This window comes from Leuresthes tenuis, unplaced genomic scaffold (genome assembly GCF_036924035.1).
Source record: "Leuresthes tenuis unplaced genomic scaffold, fLeuTen1.0.hap1 SCAF_11, whole genome shotgun sequence".
Lineage (NCBI taxonomy): Eukaryota > Metazoa > Chordata > Actinopteri > Atheriniformes > Atherinopsidae > Leuresthes > Leuresthes tenuis.
The window spans coordinates 15,789,557-15,813,960 of NW_027325365.1; the positions used below are offsets into that span (position 1 = coordinate 15,789,557).

A 24,404-nucleotide genomic window follows, 5' to 3' on the forward strand; every position below is an offset into this window, starting at 1 on the left:
TAATTAATCTATAAATCTTAGTTTTTTAATGTATTAAAATGTTATTTTCTCCAGACATCAACAAAATAATCTGAGTAGATGATATGACAAAGGTTGAATTACACTATGAAAAACTTAAATGAATCCACTTAAATGTGCTGAAGTACTGATCAATATTCTTAACTATGGAAGAATGTCAGATGGAAGAATATGCTTTGAACATCCATGCAAACATTTCCAGATGAAAAGATTACTTGTTTTGCTAGTTTCAATATTGTGCAAGTCAGAATTTAGAAATGTGATTTCATTTTCTATTTTTCTCTAAAGATACTTACTTACAGCCAGCAGATAAAAAGGGATTATCAACTTAAATCAGTCAATCAGATTTTTCTTGATTATTTTGGGTGTAAATTTTTACCTTTTAAGTGCTTTTAAAGCAAATAAGTTGTGATATTTCTGACTTGGATCAGTTAAAAAATCATTTCAGCTGCAGTTACATTGTTCATGCACCAGGGGAGCGCAAGTGAGCACGGTTTTAGCCCCTCCCATATGCCCTCCCCCTGCATTCTGGCCCTCCCATATCCTGCCCCCGTCCCCCCTCCTCCCTGCCCCACCCTGCCATCTGGTCCTTTTCACACAATCGCATGCACACGCACGTGCAAACACACACACACATGGAGTGTGAGTCAGGAATCTTTTCTCCTCGTTTCCTTTCACAGTGAAAAACAGGATGAAGGGGCTCTTTCAGACCCAAGGTTACCGTGGAAACCCCCTTATTCTTCTTCTGTCAAACACTTACATTGTAACACGTTCTGTTATTCTATGACAGAATGTTGGACATTTAAAGTTTAAAGGGACCGAGGCAACAGCTGTCCTTCTGTCTGCCATAGTTTTGGCCTTCTGTTTACTTTTACACAAAGAACTTTATGCACCCCCACCTTTTCATTTCCTTCTTTGTCTGATTTCTCTTAGTGGTAAGAGTTTAAGGTTCCTGAAGTAAACTTTTCCAAATAAAAAACACGAGCTGTTCTTCTTCTGTTTGTCTGAAATACTTGCTTCAAGTTAGAGGTTGGCAGAAGATTTGTTTGTGTGAGCAGTTCTTTCTCTGAAGTTAATTCAGCCACTTTTTCCAGAGAACTTTTCAACTCAGATATATTGGTGTGGAAACCTAACACCCCCTCCTCTATTCTTGTGAAGACAATCCCCAGCCTTGGACAGCTGAGTGGAAAAAGTTAGTTTGAAGTTATATAAAGTTGAGTTAAGTTGCTGTTCTTCTATTCTGCCACTAGAGGGCCCATGGAAAACTCTCTTGATGTTAGAAATCTACAATGGAGCACATCATCTGAAAGCTTTTAGTGTGTTAAAAATAAACTGCAGCCATCCACAAACAGGGAGTGGTGATGGCGGGATGAATAGGTCACATGAAAAGACTGAAAAAAGCAATGGTAAAGAGAAAAAGGCATGCTTTCTGAGAGGGGGATGAAACTATTCTTTCAGTTGAAGCTGAAGTTCAGAGTGGCCAGAGATGAAAACGTTTGTTTGCCTCCCTATTTTTAACCAACTCATTCTTTTGCTCCTCTCTCCGTCTCTCTTTCTTTTTGTTTTTTTTGCTACATCCTCTAAGGCTACCATCTCCACTACACATTTTGTCCTTTTAAGGAGTGAGGGAATGGGAATGTAGGGGGGGTGAAGGACACACTCAGGTCTGCTGACTGATAAACAGACTCCTCTTTGTGCAGACACACACACACAGATACTTAGTAACATATTGACAAAAACCTCAGCATGATTTGGCTCCTCGTGATTCTATTGACCCCTCCTTCACTTCCTCTCTTCTTCCAACTTTCTGCTTTTTTTTTTTTTGGTCTCTCCACTTAATTAAAAACAGAAGTTGGGAATGGAAGAATTTCTTGTCATGACACACTGGTGTGTGTGTGTGTGTGCGTGTGTGTGTGTGCGCACATACGCACACACACACTTTTTTTTCTCATCATCTCTCAGTGCCAAGCAGCTGTTGGGGAGACGAGGGGGAGGTGTTCCAGGAAAAGAGGATTGCGTGTGTGTGTGTGTGTGTGTGTGAGGGGCTGGTTTGTTTCCAGAAATGGGCCCTCTTTGTGTGACCATATTACAAAAAGACAGCTGAGACATTAAAACATGTGGACGCTGAGATGTCAGCACTCCACAAGTGTGTTCATGTGCTTGCGTGTGTTTTTTTTTTAGTGTGTTTGAGTCTGGTGAAACATGTGTGCTCTGCTTCTCTCATCTCCTTTCCTCCCCCACAGTGACGAAGTATAACAGGATGCAGCAGTCTATAACCACCACTAGAGGTGCCATCGGCTCATAAATGAAAAGCACCAACTGCATGTGGAAACCACAGAGCAGCCATTTTACACTCCGCACACCAGCCCCCATTTTATGAATCAGCTATGATGTCAGCAAAGCTACATCTGCTTCTATTGGCTGGGGCACGCATCCGTCCTCACTGGCTTCATGTCTCTCTGAGACACACATACACACTGACCTCCTGACACGAAGCTTCCAGTAGGTCACCAGTCCTGTCCCACACTAACTGGATTGGCTCTCTGAGAGATTAGAAGTGATCCAGATTAGATGTTCATCTGTTCTGTAGTATGTGTGCTTGTCTTGCAGGTTTGCTGATTCATATATGTTGGTTGTAGGGGCATTTAGATATTTACTGTTGTAATAAATGCTTGTAGATCTCTTTGACCTGTCTATAGAGGTGAAAGCTTCCCAGGATGTCCTCTGGAAGCTGTGGATAATTTTAGGTGGTTCTATGTGGAGATGTGTATTTTTCTCAGCTTGTTACTTGCTTTGTTCTTTCCCTCGTAGCTGAGAATAGTTTAGAATGTGTTTGTGCAGAGATGTTACTGTTGTTTCCTCTCGAATGTCCGGATAGATTTTCCTGCCCCGTGTGTGCATGTGGCTGGCTTCCTCCTTTAGTTTCCTGCTCTCAGCAGGAGCTGTTGACAAAGTGTCGGAGACACAATAGTGCTATTTGTGGTGATGATGCATGTAACAGAGTATCCTTTATATATAACGAACCTTTATAAAAACAGTCGAAAATCTCCCAATCGTCCAGAATTTATAAGGGTGAAGCTGATACTGAAGAGAAATGTGACTCGAGGGTCCACTCAGGGGCTGTTCTGTGTGTATGTATGTGGCTAAATGAAGAGATGAGGCCCTCATTAGCTGCAGGGGCTCGTTAACAGACTGTCCAGCTGGCTGGCATCTCTCATCAAGACAAAGCACTGTTTGACTGGACATATGGAGGGTCAGCAGATGAATGGATGAGTTGTTATGCTGTTGTGGTCTGTCTGTCTGTCTGTCTCTGTGTGCGTGTAGATAACATTTGCAGTGCTGCTGTTGGAATGAGACCATTTTTAACTCTGTGTAACAAATGGCTGCGAGGAAGTGAAGAAATAAGGCCACGTATGCAGGATAGAAATCTGGGGCTTAGGTGATTTAACAACCTGTGTTGATTAAGCAGGCGAGACTGAGTCTGCGTCCGTATCATCTTTGTTTTACACGATACAGAGTAGCCTCGGTGCAGATAACCTCATCTGTTGTCGTCCAGCTGTTGGTTTTAGGGGCTGATGTCGTGACATCAGGTCTTTACGGGCCGGCTGCTCTGACTCTGATTTGAATTTCATTTGATTCGCTGTGAGAAAAGTACAACCTACTCAGTCCATATGCCACACCAGCGCTGTTGTTGGCTTTCGTTCAGACATTTTCTCCTCGCTTCTTGTTGCCGTCTCGTCTTTGTGAAGACGTGGCAAGGACGAGGTCACAGGGAGACTGATAAAAGTCTAACATTTAGATGAAACTTACACCGGTCATCTTTCAGATTGTCATACAGAAACCCACAGAGCTGTAAAGAAGCCGATGTACTGGCTGATAATGTTTTCTTTTTCTCGTACTGTACAGTAATTTTGAGAAATATGTCAGCTGTGTATCTGACATATTTGTCTGTCCTTTCATTTCAGCCTGGATCATTATTTACAGGAGATGAACTGAGTGGTTTGATAATATTGACAGAAACTAGAAAACAACTGTGACATTCAAAACTCTGCTAACCTTAGACCTAATGTTCCTGGATACAGCGAGCTATTATATTGTCAAACCATGTGATTATTCATCTTTCACTCCTAATTCTCATCTAGTGCACGCACACCCCCACAGTCTGACACATCCTTACAGTCACAATCCTGACCTTGTCAGAGCAAGTTAATGCGAAATGTTTTTGTCCTACTTGTGTGTGTGTGTCTGTGATCAGATGGAGTGTTAATGCACACGCAGGAGTTAAATGCAGTCCCAAAATGCCTCACAGTTAAAAAACGTCCGTCCGTATTTAAAAAGCTCCACACTCACCAGTGACACATTTCCCCCAGTTTTACAGTCATTTCTTGTTAGTTCGGTCTAACCCAAGGCTGCTCATAGAAAAATCCCAACACCTACGTGACATCATACAGTTGGCGCGGGTGAGAAAAGTAGAAGCTGTGCCGAGGCTGTCAGTTGTTATAGCATCACATAGGCCCTCGAACCACACCTTCGGGATGCTTTTCGGTGTTGCGAAAGCCCACTAATTTCCCGACTGTTTCTCTTTTTAACAACTTTGTCTTGTCTAAGCGCACCAGTCTCCTTGCGTTAAGAAAGGCAAAAGTAAAATTAAGAGTGCTTACAAGGTTTTTTTTTTCTTTTAATAATTACCACAATCCTCTCTGTCCTCCTCACCAGCTAAAAAAGAGCAGGACGGTGGAGATGAAAAGAAGCAGGTGCAGAAGAAGAAAGTGAAAGAGCTGAAGGTTCTTGACGGCAAATCTTCACAGAACCTCTGTAAGTCAACTTAACCGATAGCAGCATCTCTGTCATGTTGCTTTTTGTGGGTATAAGCTACACTTTGACATTTGAACAATGAAGCGGGTTCTAGTGAGTTCTGCTGTTGATTCTCTTTGGTTCACGCAGCCATCTTCCTGGGGTCGTTCCGTCTCCCTTACGAAGAGATCAAAAATGCCGTCCTGCAGGTCAATGACAAGATCCTCACTGAGTCGTTGATTCAGGTACCACATTCAGATCAGAGCACACAGAACAAGTTCTGCCTTTGTTCTATTATTTTACAGGACACTGTTAACTTGACCTTTACTCTATAAAGGATTACAGTCTCAGCTCCTTTGCTGGGTCCCTCAGCAGTGGGGCATTTTGTTTCATTTCATTGAACCTTTATTTTACATAAAGTTTTTTACATTGTTTTTTACAAATTGTACATACAAATTTATTGCACAATATGACATTGATCAGTTACGTAGGAACCCATGATTTTTGCACTTTTCATCGAAGGAGGTATCATTCATGGATATTCGTTTAAAGGGTCAGGAAGTCTTTTTTTATGCGGACAGTGTCTGGGTGAAATAGTCGCTTTAGACTCATACGAATGTCTCCTGATCCTGTCTGTAATGAAAATGTTCCCGTTTATTCCACGTAGAACCTGATCAAACAACTGCCTGCACCAGAGCAGCTGAGCATTCTGGGAGAGATGAAGGATGAATACGATGATTTGGCCGAGGCTGAGCAATTTGGAGTAGTGGTAAGAAGACTGAATAAGTCTGATCACGGTTCTGTGTAGGTGCAGTAAGTCGTTGAGTTGTGCTTTCTGCCAAAAGCATATTTTTCAGGTGCTCAAATTGCACAAAGGACCATAACCATGAATAGAATATATCTTTGTCAAGAGTTCCTTTTGACAGCATATCGCAAGCTACTCTTGGAATTGACTGCAGACATATTAGATTATGCTATCATCTGTCAAACAGCAGCTGAAACACTCCTTAAAAAACTTCATTGTTGAAGTGATTACCCTGAAATTAATGCTAAGAATAAGCCAATAGTCACTGTACAGTACAAGTGGAACTTTTTGCTAAATAACAGATTATGTTGGCATGCACATGTATTTAGATGGAAATGTAGTTACATTTCTAAGATAACTGGAGGATGAGTAATCACAAAGTTTGCAGGCAAATTGGTGTGACATCAAATGAGGTGTAGAAAATGTTGATAGTTGCATTGCTGTCAGTGTGTTAGACACAGACTGTCCTCTTGTTGTTAAACACTGGCAACGTGGAAGTGTGAGTAATGGATGAAATCCCCCTCACGCACACACAAAATCTACAATCCTCCATCCTCTTGTTTCTCCAGATGTCCAGCGTGAAGCGGTTGATGCCCCGGCTTCAAGCCATCCAGTTCAAGATGCAGTTTGAGGAGCAGCTGAACAACATCAAGCCAGATGTGGTGTCTGTGACAGCGGCCTGTGAGGAGCTCAGGAAAAGTGAGAACTTCTCCAAGCTGCTGCAGATCACCCTCCTTGTTGGAAACTATATGAATTCTGGCTCCCGCAATGGAAATGCATTCGGCTTCTCAATATCATACCTGTGCAAGGTGACTTACAGCTTTTTCAGTAGCCAGGGCCGGTCCTGCCTGGCTTCAGATTCACATAACATATGACTCGTTAAATGGAAATAATAGCACACAGAGCTAGTTTATCAATAGCAGCATTTTAGATTGTCTCTCACATGTTTTTGTATGATTTTCATAATGAAAAAAAAAAAGATTCAGATATATATGCGAGTTATGTTGCATCCCGATAGACACTCTGAAAGGTCAACATTGACAGATTAGTGAGACACAGTACATGCAGACATGATGTAATGTTTGTCTGACTGCCGTTTCCATTTTTAAAATCAATTCTTCTTTCCATCAGCTGCGTGACACCAAATCAGCTGATCTGAAGCAGACGCTGCTCCATTTTCTTGCCGATGTGTGCCAGGAGAAGTATCCCGAAATCATGAGCTTTCCCGATGAGCTCATTCACGTGGAAAAGGCCAGCAGAGGTATACAGCATCTATTGCATTGTACAGTCCATCCATTACACCTGGAATTTAGAATCTCTTGTACAAGAGTGTCTTCTCAAGTCAGGAAACAAACATGAACAACCGTTACGCAACTGTACAGCCCAACTTTTCCCATGGAAATGTACACAAAAGACGTACATACATAGATAACAGGATATCCATCATCTGTTTGCTATCTTTTTTGCAGTTTCATGTCTTGTATGTAGACTTGCAGCGACGTTAACGTTCTTCTTCTTGTCTTTTGGCAGTTTCTGCAGAGACACTTCAGAAGAATCTGGAACTCATGGGCCGTCACATCAAGAACTTGGAGAAAGATCTGGAAACTTTCCCTCCTCCACAAAATGACAACGACCTCTTTGTGGAAAAGATGTCTATATCCTCTTTATCCACTTACTGCTTTTTCTTGATGAAAACTGTTTTTGGGAAATGTTAAATACAAAGATACAGTACAAGTTCTATGTACCTTAACAACACGTCATTACAGTTTTGTGACCCAGGCCCATGAACAGTATGAGAAGCTGGATTTGATGCACAAGAACATGGAGAAGCATTACAATGATCTGGGAGAATATTTTGTCTTTGACCCAAGGAAAATGTCTGTGGAGGAATTCTTCGGAGACCTGAACACCTTTAAAAACATGTTCCAGGTGTGTTCTCCTGTGCGTTTGTTTGTATGTGATGTGAGTGAACGAATGAAGATGTGATCATGCTTTCAGTGCTTCCTGGTCACCCTGAAATATATCTTTCCACATCGTAAACAAGGATAAACACACAGCTTGAGTTGAGTGGGGAAAACAGTTGGAAATTAAATGTACAAGATGAAAAAAGCAGGTGCCTGTACACCTGTTTGTATTGCCATAATAATGAAAGTGGCTCCACTGACAGTGTCAGTTTTTATAAGTCAGTGGGCTGTTTTGGGTGGGGTGTGATGACTTGTTTTACCTGCAACAAAGCAGATTTCTGCTTTTGAACATGTGCAGAAATCCGTCACGTTCATTATGAATCCCTTTCATACTCCAAACACCAAGATGTTTTCTTATTTCCCCACCTCTTCTACCCACAGCAAGCAGTGAAAGATAATCAGAAGAGGAAGGAGTCTGAAGAAAAGATCAAGAGGGCCAAGCTGGCAAGAGAAAAAGCAGAGAAGGAGAAGGAGGAGAAACGCAAGAAGAGCCAGCTGCTGGACATCAACGCAGGTCACAGTTGCCTCTCTTTACCTTTGTGTGGCAGGAAAAAACCTTCCCTTTACGTGCCTCACTTTGTATTTCCCTCAGACTCCTGTTGGGGGCAGTCAGAGTCCACTCTTCAGTGGAATATTTGTGTGTGTGTGTGTGAAAGATCAGCCCATCAGTATTTATAGACCACAGTTAATCTAATGTTGATGACCTGCTCTGAAGTAAGCTGGTATCAATGAAGCTTCACATAAACTGGAAACAAGGAAGATGTATGCAATAAACCGCTTGACCTCTTTTCACGCCTCTGGAGAATGGGGGACTTTCTTTTTTCTTTCTTCAGAAAAGGGAACTGAGAAAAACGCTTTATTCTCTTTATCGGCAAATGCATATTCCCTCGTCTAATTTGAGACGATTTCATACAGAAAGGCCTGTAGCATATTGTCCAATGTAATTTATATCCCTGACTACTTTCTCATCCCCGTATACGCCGAGTTTGCACTCAAATCCTGCCTTCCAGACACACATTTATGCACACAGACATTTTTTCCCCCCTTTTCCCTCAGACCGTGACCTACTTTCAGTGCATTCCTCCTTTCTCTGGCTCCACTTGGGTTCTCCAGAGACTCCACTGTTCCATGGTCAAAGTTTTCCTCAGCCTCAGTGCATTCCATGTGTGCTTATGTTACAAATGATCTTTTCTTGCGACTGTTTCTGTTTTGCTGTGCCCATGTGTTGGAGAAACATTGTGTTTGCTGAAAAGTGTGTGTGTGTGCGTTTTGTGAAAGTTTTACAAAAAGTCATTTTGGCCTTTCTCCCATTGGTACATGTTCCAGCTGGCATCTCCTCTTCTCTCTTTCTCGCTTTTATTCCCTCACTCCCACTCTCTCTCTCTCTCTCTCCCTCCTCACGTAAAAGGCATTTAAAAGAAACCGAGGCCCCACTCGGGAGATTTTGTATCTGTGTTGAAAGTATGAAGCGTTTGTGGCAGGCAGTATAAACTAGTTGAATTTCATGTTCAGCCTCTGGAGGCATGCACATATGGAACTTAAGAGTGCTTCGAGGTTTGCGTGCGTGCGTGTGTGAGTTTGTTGGATAGAGATCATTTACATACAGGTGGCATATTTGACTGTAGCCTGGAGTCATTCAACACCCCTATTTGAATCCACCTACACACAAATCTGGCATACACAGACCTGGTCTTTGTCCAGTATTTGTTTATAACCCTCATGCTGAAAGGCTGTTAAACAAAGCGTGTTTTCAGCAGGTGTTCTTTTGCACATTAACATCCTCCTGCTTCCCTTTTTTTTTTTTTTTTCTATCTCTCACCACTCTGTCCATCCTCCACATACTCTTACTATCTCATGAATCCAATGAATCACGTGTATTTATCAAACCCTGGAAGGTCACTGTGTGTTTGCAGTTTGTGACCTCGTCATTCCTGCCTGAGTCAGACTCTGTGAAGTGTGCACATGTTTTAAGCATGTGATGGTTGTTACTGTGAATGGCTCATTCTTCTGAGAGCCTTGAAGGTTATTTCTCATTGCACATTTCAGTTATTTAATCATTGTGTTTTTACTTGCTGTTATTTAGCTCCCATAAAATATTAGGTTCTGAGTCCTCTGTCATGATGAAAAGTTCACATTCACCATCTGTGATCAAGTGAGATGTTTACCCTAATTAGATCTGACAAATGCAGCCCAATTCTGAACTAAGAAATCCAATTCTGGCTGTGAGAAGCCTATCTAAGGACAGCTACTATGCCTCATCTCCACAGCTAGGTGTCAGTGGTGTCTGTAATAGAGTTTGTGAGGCTGTGTTCTCATCTTTGTGTTAAAGGGCGTGTGCATGTGTGATTTAAGCACCTCCAGATGCTGGTATGGGAACTGCCACTGGGAGTGCTCATGCTCCACAGAAGAAGCAAGTGGGAGAATTGTGTGGGGGAGGGGAGGGGGTGGAAGAGAGTAAGGCAGCAGATGCTCTGTCGTGGATTAGACTGTGTTGTGGTCTTATAGAAAAGGGGGTAAGAGGAGGAGAAAGGCACGAGTATAAGAGGATGAAATGGGATAAGCCTGCGTAGCCTGATGTCTCACACCAGGCAACTGTTAAAGAGAGATAGAATAATGGCACATTAGAGAAATAAAAGTCCTGCCCACAGAGCCCCACTCACCGTTTCTCTTTCATATATTATGTTTCTGTTTTTGCCGTTTCTCCTCTCCCTTGAATTGTTTTTTTTCCATTCATATTCTAACATATTATTGTGTGAACATCCAGCAGGGGAGCTATCGCCCCACACAAGATTGTGTGCCATCTGTCTCTCTTTGTGAGTTGGTGTGTTCCACGTGTCTGTGTGAGCATTAAGGTAGATCAGCTCTGTGTGGACAACTTTAAAAGCTCAACATCTAATGCTATTGCACTAATTAATCCGTCTCATCTTCTTAGGTGCAGCAGTTAGTGCTTTGCTGTTTGTGCCATGCACTATTCTATTTGTGTGTGTGACGCCTGTGTGTCTGTCTGTTCTACTCACAGTTAAGTCTAATTTTACTCCCACTGTTTGTGTTTTTTTTCATTATTGATTGGTTGTCCAAATTAATAAGTGAAACAGAAAGTACTCCCCATCTTTCAAACCTAAGGTTATTCATATCTGGACACGATAACAGAGATTACTTTTCCCCCACTCAGTCTTAGAACAACACTGTCATTCGTTTAAAAAATATTACGCAGAAGCAGTCTGTGAAAAACTAAACCATGATTTAGTAGCTTGTGGAGCCACTTTTAGCCGCAGTAACTTAACAGCTCACTTAAGGTCTCGCCACAGCCTGTCAGTCAGGTTGAGGTCTGGACTTTGACTGAACCATTGCAACACCTTCAGTCATTTATTTTTCTGAAATGCTGTCATAGATTTGCTGCTGTGTTTGGGATCATTTGTCCTGTTAAATTACCACATTTTGCCCAAGCTTTCGCTATCAGACAGGTGGCTTCACATTTGACTCTGCTATACAGAGAATTCATGATCAACTCAAGGACCGCAAAGTGTCCGGGTCCTGTGGCAGTAAAACAGCCCAGCCCAGATCATCACCCCTCCACCACCGTGCTTGACAGTTGGTATGAGGTGTTTGTGCTGATCAGCTGCTGTTTCTGTATATTTCTCAGCTGAGGTGGAGTTCATTATGACCAGTTGTCTCCACTTTGGTCTTGTTTGTTCAAAGTGAACTCCCAGTCCAGGGAAGGTTGGCAACTCTTTCACTTGTGAAAAATCTTTTTCTTTAGAGTGATGGACTCCAAACAGTTTGGAAATGCTTTTATAATTCTCCCCAAGTTGATGGACGGCAACAGTGAACTCCCTAAGATCCCTGCTGCTGTCTTTTCTACCTAGCATTGTGTCAACTTACACCTGAATGTTCAGACCACCAAACCTCTGCTGTTAGAGAGGTGATTACTTACTGATTATAAGTTAATGAAATGCATTTTAAGAGCATCATCCTCTTAATTGCTATGAAAGCAGTGATACTGCACTGTTTTTCCACACACTGCTTCTGTAGTAACACCACAGAAAGCAACCATTGGCACATGATCTCCAGCAAGTGAAAGTTTATCCACAGTAGCCTTGTTATTTCTTGCAAACGAGAACTTTGTAGGACTTCCTTTTGCGTGAAAGCTTCATTTAAAAGATTTGCCATCAGCAACAACTGCACAAAAACACTCCAGAGCTGATTGTGTATACTACAGAGAACATAGCCTCAAGGAATTTTCCGATTTAGTCTGGTTTTCACTTGGATAAAAATGACTGTTTAGTGCACAGCTCGTTCATTGTTTGGTCCGTCTACCGCCTCTAGTACATTTTCTAATATAGGCTTGTGTGTTTGTAGTGCTTCCACCGGTGTTTTAAGCCATCCGTGTGATTAGTGTTACTGGAAAAATGCCAAATGTGTTTCGCCGGAAGAGGAAAAACCCATGTCGTCTCATTATTCTGGTCTGTTTGTGCAGTTCTAGTGTATGAACATTGAGAGGTGTATGTGAGCCATGAAAGGCTTGGGGAGTGTGTCAGAGACTTTCTCAGACATGACAGGCGAGACCACATGCCATCTGTTTCATGGCTTACTGCAGGATTAAATGTAGTGTGTGTGTGTGTTTGTGTGTGTGTGAGCAGAACATGTGCTGTTTGTGTTTGGGGGTTGGGAAGGTGATGGCATAAACCTTTAACCCCCGGCCCTACTGCCCCCTTTCCAGACCCCTCTGTCTCTATTCGGGTTCAAAAAGGGAATAATTAAAACCATCTGCCTAAGTGCTGAGTTGTGCCACTGAATCCTGCCCACTGCGTAGTCATGACAACACTGGGTATCCCACTTGGTCTGGAACACCTTTCTGTTTATGGTGATCAGATGCTGAGGCTGTGCAGAGAATCTAGATGTAAACAGAAACATACTCAGAGACCAGCCGTACAAACTGTACGAGCAAACATCCAGAGACTCGAGATACATTTCCAGTCAGTGCCCATCTAAGTATAATCCACAATTACTCATTTGATTGTTTTTTTTAGTGCTCGGTTTCCATGGGTGTGTCTTTCCAAATGATGTGTGTTTGTGTGTTAAAGAGGTTACCTTCTTTAAGTTCAATTCTCGTCTCGCCCTGAGCATTGACCGTAGCTAAACTGGGTCACTGCTTATGTAGGTTAATGTAGTTAAGTTGTCAACTTGGCCACGTGTCAGTATATATCCTCACTTTGTGTGTGTGTGTGTGTGTGTGTGTGTGCTGGCAAATCAGAGGTAAGGATAGCTTCTGAATTTAGTTTAACTTCCAATACCTCCTTTGCTGTTGGGAAAGAAAATAATGTCAGACTGGTGATAAATATGATAATAGGGTTATTCAGATGACATGGTGTGTGTGTGTTGTGTTGTGTTATAAACAGAAGTTTAAATGTGACTCCACATGTTGATGTTTGTTGATGCATTGCTGACATTTTGCTTTGATGCCTTTCACAGAGGGTGATGAGACCGGTATCATGGATGGCCTGCTGGAGGCGCTGCAGTCCGGTGCTGCTTTCAGGAGAAAGAGAGGACCACGGCAAGCAGGTACTCCTACAGAAGCAGAGCAGTAAATCCTCCCAAAACATGCAGATGTTTTAAACTTTCATGTCTCACTTCAGTTACAGATGTCAGTTTTTTCTTACACATGTGTGTTATGCCTTCTAGACAGAAACACATGTAGCACATGAGACGTATTTATTCCTTCTCCCTCTTCCACTCTGTCTCTACAGATTTGTTTATGGTTTTTCATCTCTGTTGAATGCATCAGAGGCTTTGAGCTGTGGCGTTATTTTTGGTCTGTGGTTACTGGGAGCAAAGCCAATGCCATCAAAGGCTGGCACAACAACAACAAAAGAGGGTGGCATGAGTGGGTGTGGACAGTGAGATACTGAGAGGAACAACTGACCAGGGTGTGGTCATGGAATAGGAAAGAGTAAGAGAAATTTCAATGTACAAGGTGGATCAAACAGTACATGTAGGCAGATCAAAATGGGATCGGTGATTGAGAAAAGCATATAACATGTCACAAGTGTTTATAGTTGGAAGAAAATAAGAAGCATTCAAGCATTCCACACTGAACAACAAATCTTGGCTTTAGTAAGAGCTAAAGAGTCCCACAAACCACCAGTTACTCATAGTGGAAGTATGATAGATATCTATATATATTCTGCTCTGTGAATTTGTCTGGAATGGATTTTCAGTGTATTTCTTCCCAAAATACTGTATATTCATTAACAACAGCATCCCTCAGTCTCATTCATCTTTCACTTTTAATTGATTCATTTGAAGCTTTGCACATTTGCTCTGTTCTCCGTTTCCTGTGTACACTCCATTACACACAGCACGTTTTGTCTATGATATGGCCTCCTGGTAGGACCATGAAAAGTAAAGTGAGTATGCGAGCTGTTAGGGCAATAACTTTGTAACATGATTCCTGGTGTTAGTAGGAAAGTGTCCCATGCCCAATAATTGGAAGTGAGAAAGCGAGAGAGACCCTGTGTGTGTTTATTCACATGCATTCTTGTGTGGGTTCTCCATTTGCACATAAGAAAGGTTGTGGAAGAGTGTGTGCAACCCAATCCCTCCCTTAATAGAAACCAGATGTGAAGCGGGGCTCCAGAGTGGAGTAGTTCAGAGACAGAAGGTAGACTGCACTGTTTTCTTTCCTCCTTTTAGTCTCTTTTTTTTTTTATTTGAAGTCCTTCTCTTTTTGTTATTTAATTGATAAATGGATTTTAAAAAGATCACTGAGTGTGATTCTGCAACTGCAGTGAAACTGCTGCCGTGGCCCTTAGTGAGGAAAACCCTTAACTAACAAACAGCTCAGGCTTAAACTATCTGAAACAGTGAGGGGGTAACTGGGGGGGAGAACCAAAAGCCGAGATGAAAGAATGTAGCCCAATGTAGGGCAGATTCAGTCGTCCATAATACTTTTTGGCCACCCCACACTCGTAACAGGAAATACCTGATCGTGTGTGAGAGAAACGGGGAGAAATGGCTTTTTCCTTACCGCACATACTTGAATGTGGTAGGAAAGCCGATGCTTTATGCATCACATCCCTGCTACATGCCTGCCCGTCTTCTCTCCTACACCACAGTGTTATCTCTGTGTTCCTTTTGCCAAAGTTCAGGGTTTTCCGTGGTCAGTGTAAAGGGTGTGAAGCCACGCTGTTTGGGCCATGTTGGTTTGAAGTTTGTATTTTTTTCCCCTGAGGTTTAAAGGCTGCTCCTCTCCTGTCATCCTCTTTGGTTCTTACAGTCAGGAGAGGCCAAAAGTCCTGTTGTTTGTATGCACACGCGTGTGTGTGTGTGACTGTGGTTGAGTCGGAGGGCTTAATTTAGTGGAGCTGAAGTAGGAGGCAGCACATCCTGACTCTGGTTCATTTTGATAAATATCTGGCACCATTCAGGCGACGGGTGGACTTGTTTAGCAGGATAAAAACATTCATATATCCAGATCATGTACACATGGAGAGTATTATTAATGCTGAGGGTTATTTCTGAGGTTGAGAGATCTGAGACTGAGAATTGATAGCGAATAGTTTTGGTCAGATGAGATTTGTCATCTTTCCCAACCTCGCATGATGTGACATGACAGTCACCAGGGAGGGATTTAAACCAGATGATGATCAAAAGCATTTTGATCGCTGCAGTTGAAGCACTATTAATTGAAACCAGTAGCCCTGTTCATATACCGTTTGTAGCTTATAGAGGAAAATAGACTTCCTCTTTAGCCTGCTGCTGTTCCTCTGTGAGTCACAACTGCAAGATTAGAGGCGGCTCAACCCTGCTTCAGTTTTTGTGAACACACAACAAGCGGCATCGTGGAATCAGCTAAGTTTGTCGGTTTGAGTGGCGTGTTCTACAAAGGCGGCTCCCTTCCATACATAGACTCTGTTACAACCTCCCTTGCTGACTCAGAGGCGTATTGGCAGCAGAATGTATTTGATCTACCATGCCGCCTTTGTACTTTCACACATGACACAGGTGAGAAAGTAGTGTGCATTAGTCCTGGCTTGGGAGGCGTATGTGAATTAGCCTGTTGCACACAGAGTAATTAACAATCAGACGCCATCTAATGAGTCAAAAAACTCCCAACGCACATTCATTTGAACGATCCCAGTCTGCATTAAACTGCTTGATATCTCAATGTAATTACTTTTTTACAAACCTCATTTCCAGAAAATTTCGGAAATTAGTTCTTATTGCAGCAATACCAATGAACATTTATTTAACTAAGACGGCTCCCTGACCAGCGTATTTATAAAGAAAATTTTAAAAAAGTGTAGACACATCTAGAATTTGATGACAGCAAGTTGGGAAATTGGCAAAGGAGGACAGAAAAGTTCATGAAATATCAAAGTAAACCATTCTAAAAGATGCGCTCATCTGAATAATATGTGACACATGACCGGGTCAATATGTGTTCTAAAAGGAGCGTCCACCAAACGAATACTGTTTCCAAGCAAGGGTGGGCTGTGTGTGCAGTTTGTGCCAAAGTCCATCAGAGAGTCATATTTCTCACTGCTAAATTGTAAAGAACTTTGGTCTTTCCACACCAACAGTGCATAAAAAATGTCTAAAGGTGAATCAAGTCTGGGGACATCTCGCCGCGTAAAGGCAAAGACCAAAACTACTGCATTAGAAACCGTTGTGCCTCCATCATCAATAAAGCCACAATGACTCAGAAGTAAGTTGAAAAACTGTCACTCAGCACAGCCTGACTCCTTATTCAGAAATGTAAGAGACAGTGGACACTTGTTCTGTGTCAATGTTTCACCTGCTTTTGGCACAAAGGGACTTTTGGTTCAGAGGGGAGAAAGACCATTCTGATTGTTATCTGTACAGGCTGCAAAAGCCGGTGTCTGTGACGGTATGAGGGTGCATCAACGCTAAGGCATATGTTGGAATTTGGTGCAGCATAATCCAGTTGAGTGTTATCATTTTTTCAGTGTCATAGAGGGATGTTGCTGCTCAACATGTGCTTCTTTATATCCAAAGTTTTGTTGCACATATGTCAGTGACAGCATCAAAACCACTGAGAAAGGGAGTTGGTAGTCCAGTCTGTGTTGTTACAATGGCACTCGGCCAAGGGGTGTATCAGGCAGCCTCTGAGCAGTCACTTCTTAAAGTTGATGTGTTGGAGTGTTAAGATCTCAGCTATATCAATAGGGCCAGATTGTGATGGCTGGGTCAGAACATCTTTGGTTGTTCTGTCTACAGCAGTCGGTGTCTACCAAAAGAGAAATAAGGAAGGACAACTGATTAACCAGAGACACGATGATCTGTCCCCAGGGCTCACTGATGCACATCAGGGACCAAAGATGGTTGTGCGATCCAACCTCGCATACGAGCTACTGCAGCACAAGTTGCTTAAAACCCTGATTCAGACAATGATGTAAAGGTGTCAGAATACACTGTCCACAGGAGTAGCAGCTGAGTATCGTCACGTCTGTCTACTGCTGAAAGCTCCTAAGAGAGGTGTGAAACACTCGGCCATGGAGCAGTGTAAACATTTGGCCTGGACAACTGGTGTTTAAGAGATTAGTGGAATCATTTCAGCACTTTATGCTCGAAGGTGAGGTGAGAAGTTGCCCGTCATTGTTCAAGAAGTGGAATGATAACACAGGCATAACATTTCCAGTCATCTTTGCACTCTGTTGCTGCTTGAGAGTGAGGTTCAAAGCCAGCATGCTTTCACACCTATGTACAGCTGACAAATCTGCTCCTTTTAATATACACATTAGGGCAAGATTTGAGATTGTTTTGGTTTTTTTTCTGCCAAATCACTGAGTGAGCTCTCCTTCTGTAATGTTGTCATGAGTCAAATTCCAGATCAAGTTAGTTGAAGTGGGTGACTTTAGAGTAGTCATCTGCATTTAGGACAGAAGAAAGATAAATAGATAGAAGTAATAAAACACTAACCTTTTTTGAGTAATTATAGTACCTTTTTATTGTTTTTGTCTGGGGGACCATTTATCACTATTGTGTATTTAATAACCTTCTTTATGTGAGGGTCCCCTCCTCTTTCTTTCCTCCCCTCACAGCTGCAGTGACTGCAAACGTCACTACTTGGATAAAAGACGACCTACTGAGTGTGTTGCCGTGCTCATTGTGTCACAGCAGTGTGACTGAATGGGTTGCCACGAGGCTGCGAGGGCCATATATCTCCTCACCTTTGACCTGTACCTCAGCTCACAGTGTGTGTGTGTGCGCCTGTGCTTGTATGGAATGAACAGGCCTCATGGGGGATCCTCAGCTGTCCTACCCTCCGTCTGTCTACCACCACCCTCTTAAACACAAAGCACACACGCCAGATGCTTGCGTGCCAATACAAAGGCACACATGGATGTTTGCATACCAATACATGAAACCAAACCGATGCATAGGTCCTTCCAGAGGATGAATAACCTTGCATCCAACACTATCAGCTTCACAGTCTATGATCCGTTTCTAACTTTAATTTTGTGAATATACAGACAATTTTGTGTTTTGTGTGCGAGTAATTTAAGTGTAGGAATGATGTGCCTAAACACACTCTATAGATCCATCTGCTGGGTCATGACCCTTCCTGGAACAACCAATCACAGAGGCAACTAGTTGACAAAGCACCAATTACAAGAGAGAGGGAGAGTTAAAGAGCATAGCAACAACAGAGGCACACGCCGGCCCTGCAGACAGTCTGCTTGTAGAGAAATGGAAAACAACACCCTCAGAGGACCTGTGCTTTCACAGATGTTCACAAACACTGAAACTCAATATATACAGTCACACAAAAAAATCATCATCATTAAGACCTCAAGGAGAGCTCTAAGCAATCAAAGCATAACTGAAACAGTAGTGAAGTCGCATACGACACAGTCCATCCACACGCCCCCCCCACCCCCCCAGTTTCAGCAGCTCCATGCTTTTACATCAGTACTGTCCTACAGACAACCAGCCAGGAGAGCTGCTCGGTGACATCACTATTTCCCACAATCCTCTGCTGTAGAGCACCACTGTGCTGCTCACTGTAGCCTCAAGAGGGCGATATGAGTCCCTGCTATGTGGGAGGCATTTGGAGGGTCTGTCTACATCTGCAAATACACTATTATCTCCATTGTGGACTCGTCATCATGTTGTCATGTGACTTTGGCTCTGCTACAGGCTCTGTACAATAAACAGAACGCATATAGGCAGCTGCTCACTGGTCAGATATAGATCTGATGTCTATAAGATTGTTCTAATATCTGATGAATAATATTTCCTGAGTACTTCTCATCTTCACACGTGTTTGTTGGTAAATTCTTTCAATTTTCTCTCTGTCTGTTTTTCCTCCTATAAGGGCAACAACACACTGTACAACAAAGGGTTCCTACCTTCATCAGGTAGTCATTACTTCTGGAGAGTAATGTGTTACAGATGATTTTTTTTTTCCACTACACAGAGGGCTACGAGCCACCCTACAGAATGCAAACACACTCACTCTGGAGTAAACGGACCATCAACAGTCGGCCCCTATAAGCAGCTTCTCAGTGCTGCAGCCACTGGTGTTCATGCCAAGTGCATGGATGGTTTAGCCACCATCAGAGCTAGTAATTGTACTCAACATACATGCTGAGATTTTCCTGTTTGCAGTGCCACGTGGTGGAGGGGCACTGAATTGGTTTCTGTGCTCCACTTGGATGGGTTTTAAGAGAAGAAGTGAAACAAAAAGGTCACGAGTGAAGCCGCAGAGAGGCTGAGATCCAGAACTATCACCAGCAGGCTTTATATTCAGTTGCGTGTTTTATGATTGGTATACTTACGCTACACAGCTTTACTTTTCCATGAAGCCTGGAGACCTCTCGCATGTCTCTGCTTTTCACATTTCAAAATCAGTAATTCTGATATCAGCAGCTGAATGTCACTGAATTTATTTCAGTCTAATTATAGGTGGTGTTTTCGACTGCCAGTTGAAATCTGATAAACCTCTTAAGTCAGTAGTCCAGTACAACTATTTCACTTGGGAAAACACAGCTAAAACACACCCTGCTATTATCCTACCAGCAACTAGAACATCATCACACTTCGAACTACTGCAACTCTGTTCAAAGTCCCCTTCTTGTCTATAAAGCCCCAAACAATCAGATGCCAAAATACACTCTTTATACTCCTCTAATTGAGACTGAGAACTCGAGTTTGGAACAGCATTCCTCAAGGGGTTTATGTCACAGCTAAACACTCACTTCTTTTCAAAATGTTTCAGTATCTGACTTAGTTTTTTTCATTCAGATTTGCTCTGTCGCTTGCTTCATCTGTTTTTATCAGCCTCTTCTCCTTGTCTAAAAGATGCTCTAAAAAAAAAAAAACTTTCACAGCCTTTTCCACGGTTGCATGAGAAATTCAATAACAGATTTTGGTTTTCCATGACAGTTCAAACTGAATATTTCTCGTTACGTGGCGTTTACATCATTTTCTGTATTGAAAAATAAGTTAATCTGCTAATGTGAGTTAGCAAACATGTCAGTTTGATCATGTTATTCCGCCGGAAGCTGAAGATTGTATCTTTTCGTTCCAGTTGAGTTTTATTTGTACACATCAAAGGCTTTTCAGACTAATGCCAAGGCCTCACCATATTTTACAGAGAAACCCAGTGACATTTTAACTGTGTTTTAAAGAGAGGATTTGCTTATCCTTTTATTTTTTTTTACTTTAATGTTCAGGTTTCAGTTCAAATCCATCTTTTTCCCATGCAAACTCCTCTGATCCTCCTGCCTCTCCCCCCTCTGTCTTCTCTCTCCAGAGGGAGTGGAGGAGGATGAGAGAGGAGAGGAGCTATTCTCTGCAGGTTTGAGTTTGTAGGACAAGCTTTACATAGTGCACATACACATATAATAATGCCCACTGTGACTCACGCCGTCTCTCCAGGTTTTTGGGTCGTTTGCATAATATCTAATTAGTAAGTTGATAAGTGAGAGAGGTTTGAGGGACAAAAATAGATGGAGGGATAACTTGTCACTGACTGTTGGGCTCATGAAGAGGAAATCTGTCTCTCATAGAGTGATGGTTTGATACCTCTGCTGTGGAACTGATCAGTTCAGCTCAGACTCAGATTACATCCCACTGCAGAAAAGCTGCTGTGAACTCAGTCCTGAATCTACAAATCTCCCCTCTCCTCTCTTTCTGTAGACTCGATTGTGTCTTTATCACAGCTGATTCTGGAAACCTGCTCGGTAAATCTCTGTGTGCGTTTTGTGTGTTTTCTGACCCTCTGAATCATGCGACAAGTCTTGGTTTGTTGTGTTATCAAGGCTCATTTGCATGTGCGTTTGTGTTGGTTTACTGTGTTTTTTTTCTCTATCTCTCTAACAGGTTTGTCCTGTTCTTATAACGTATCTTTAGCTTGAGGAGTGAAGAGCCCTGAATGTACACCAGGCATAAAATAACAGCAAACACACAAGCACAAGCTCCCACTGACCTATATAATTCAAAATGGCTGCTGCTGCTGCACAGCTGTCCTCCTACGCAGGAGAGTAAAGAGTGGTGAGGAATAGGAGAGAAAAAGTGATAATGCTGCTGTGTGTGGGAGGAGGAGGAGAGGAAATAACGATAAGCAGGTAGAGGACTAGCAGCAGCAGCAGCATCCTCGGGGCACAATCCGTCACACTTTGCATCTCCATGCACCTCATCCCCTCACTGCTTCCTCTGTGACTCATGATACATTTTACAGCTTATTTCTGTCATTCTCTTGTCATTCCTCACAGCTTATTCCTTTTCTGACTTAGTCTCTCCCTCCGTCTCAGTGTCATTCATCGCTCTGTCTTTAATCTTCCCACAGTGTGAATCATCCAGCTCTCCATGGTGCCTCACCCTCTGCCTCACCCCTTTCTGTCCCTTCTTGCTGTTACACTCATTATCTCCATTCCTTCATCTCATCAGTCCCACTTTCTCTGCCCCCTAAGTCTCTCGCGTCCTATTTTCTTTCCTCATTTTTCTCCTATTCATAAAGATCAGTGACTTTAATCTGACAATCGAGTTGCTCCAGATATTGTGCTAATCCAGACATACGGGGTCACACCACCCATCCATTTGTGGCAGAGCATGCACATGTGTTTTATTATCCCCAGAAGAAGGTTCTTTACCTATAGTGTGTGTTGTGTTACACTGGTGTGTGTGTGTGCTGCCTCGTGGCCGTTATGTTAACTCATTGAAGCTTTATATTTGCAGTTGAACATGTTAAGTATACGGCTGGTGATGCGGTGAGGTTTGACTAAATGACTTGTTTTGTTTTTAGAATTTCCTTCTTGCATGGCACCGACACATCTGCATGGGTTGATTTATCGTGCTGTCTTTGTGTGTTTGTCTCATTTTGGGTCTTTTCTTCCTCAGGTAACAACCGACGAGCCGGTCAAGCAGTGACCAACATCCTGGCCAAAGAGCTGATGCAGGAAGAGACGCCTTCGTTGAGTAAGGCGAAGGCAAAGTCGGAGAAGGAGGAGCCTAAACAGGAGAGAGCAGAGTCCTTAGAGGAGCTGCTGGATGCTGCTCACTCTCGGTCAAATTAGGTTTCAAGGTAGAAAGATTTTCCTCACAGTCAGTGCTACTCAACACAGATATATTATTCTAAGGCATTCCAGGGGCCAATATCACATAGACTTTTGTTTACCGCAGTTTTCTATGCTTGTCATGAAGAGGACCTTCTTTTAGGATAGTGTAGGATGGCGATGGGAGTGTGAGGGCACGGCTCTCACCTCAGCCTCAAGTGCTTTGTGGCTCCCACCAACATTTGGAGCTTTGCCAATGTCATAAGGATTTAATTGCTTTCTTCAGCATATGCACATAAATGTTCTTGTCTTTTTGTATGTCACAGTTTGTCTTCATGCATCATTTACCTATCACTCATAAAAAGGGCACTATTCCAAAGATCTACTCAGGAGGGAGCCACACTGTTTTCTTTAGTTTTTTGGTCATTCCCAAACTTTGACCGGGAATGTCTGGAATCTGGCAAATCTCACTGGTGGTTCAGTGTGCTCTCTGGATATTTAAGCCGCGCCCACTTCGTGCTTCCTCCGTTTTTGTCTTCAAACAGATGAGATATAACGTCGTGGTTTGTTTGTTTCTTTTAGATACTGTTTACTACGGTTTGTAATCATTTTGCTGTACACAATGGAAAAAAACGTGCCAACCAATCGAAGACCAGTGTTATCATTTCACTCTTGTGTCGCCCAGCCTGTCATCCAGGCTTGTGGACCACCTTATTAACAGCACTCATCACCTTGGTTTGTGTTTCAGGGTTTTTTTTTTTTTATTATTATTACTGAGAAGGGATTTAATTCGCTGGTGAATCTAGTTTTACATTTTATAGAAGAATGGGGAACATTTACACCATAAACTGGTCTTAAGTTTTCTTATCAAACCTCAGAAGTCATATGTGGAAAACCTTCTTTCCTTGGGGAGCAGAATTATTCTCGTACACCCGATGGGGAAGTAAATTAGGATGGGAGAGTCCAACCAAAAAAAAAGGGTGTTTCCAAACAACTATACTGTAGCCTGGCAGTTTACATGCCTGTGTGTTTTTGTGTATGTGAAATCTGAGTGAAATTAGCTGCCTATATTTAGTTTTGTGCACACAATCGACTTTCTGCGTGTAAGTTTGAGTGCGTGTGCATTGCCATCTGTAATTACTGTATGGTACCAACCATGCTGTCAGAAATGATAGCATTGTGGTCTTTCTGCTGAGAATATAGCACACTGGAAAATAGCCCAGAAACTGCTGAGAGAAGTGTGTGTGTTTGCTCACCCACTCTCCCTCCCACAGAACTGCAACAGCAGCCTCTGAATGTCTGGCCTTGCTTCTATTTGTGTTTTGCAACCATCAGCATACATGTTGCCATGATGCTGCGGTGTAATATCTGACAGGAAGTATGAGAGGTGATGTCAGCTGCTCCATGCAATAATCATTCCTATGCAAATCCAGCAGTGCGGCGTGCACCCAGCTTCCCAGAGAGTCCCAGGATGTACCAGCCATCGGTGCTTGATGAGGCTGCTGATTGAATGTCAAACGAGAGCACTGATTTTTCATCTCCCATTAATAGAAATATTTTTTTAGGAGTGGCACTTAAACACCATCACAGGGAAGCATTGACAGTTTAAAAGCCCTTTTTTTTCTGACCACGTGCTGGTGCTTCCTTTTAACCTAGAAACACTGAGAATAAGTGAACTTACCAGCAAAATGCTGCACCTTGCACATGGTTTGTCATGGTTGTGTTTCACAGACACCAATGCTGTCTTATGTCTGCGATATCCTTCCTGTGAGCTCAGGCAGACGTCACCGGGTGATTGTGAGCCAGATAGTGGAAGTGAAAGAGAGGCAGGTCGCTGCTGGAAAGGATATCAAAGTATCACTGGAATATTTGTCCTGATTTGAGTTATTCCTTTTGTTCAATAATGGTTTTTCCTTTTTAAGAGATTGTTTTCTATGTGGATTTTTATGATAATTTTAATGTATTTGAATGGAGATTGTTTTAGAGTTTTTTGTTGTTTTTTTTCTTTCAAACATTGCTTTACAGATACAGAATAATGCACAGAGTCGCTGTGTTTGTTACACCGAACCATTAAAGATGTCTTAACTAATGTCATGTTGTTACAGGGTCATTCTTGGGTCATGTCGTATCTCTTTAACATCCCCGTGTTTTTGCCAAAGTAAAGTTATTTGGAAGCCTGTTTCTTCGTGGTTCTCCTCTCCTCTCCTCTCCTCTCCTCTCCTCTCCTCTCCTCTCCTCTCCTCTCCTCTCCTCTCCTCTCCTCTCCTCTCCTCTCCTCTCCTCTCCTCTCCTCTCCTCTCC

The 24,404-nt window shown here is 42.5% G+C and overlaps 1 protein-coding gene across 1 annotated transcript; it reads left to right on the plus strand.

Annotated features, from left to right (window-relative positions):
* Positions 1 to 4,730: 4,730 nt before the first annotated feature.
* Positions 4,731 to 24,192, plus strand: LOC140318081 (protein diaphanous homolog 1). Its single transcript, XM_072395701.1, has 10 exons — positions 4,731 to 4,833; positions 4,963 to 5,057; positions 5,480 to 5,581; positions 6,187 to 6,426; positions 6,749 to 6,878; positions 7,148 to 7,272; positions 7,382 to 7,546; positions 7,963 to 8,095; positions 13,054 to 13,143; positions 21,949 to 24,192. The coding sequence occupies exons 3-10, from the start codon at positions 5,531 to 5,533 to the stop codon at positions 22,122 to 22,124; spliced, it is 1,110 nt and encodes a 369-aa protein (XP_072251802.1). The 5' UTR covers positions 4,731 to 4,833; positions 4,963 to 5,057; positions 5,480 to 5,530; the 3' UTR covers positions 22,125 to 24,192.
* The last annotated feature ends 212 nt before the right edge of the window (positions 24,193 to 24,404 follow it).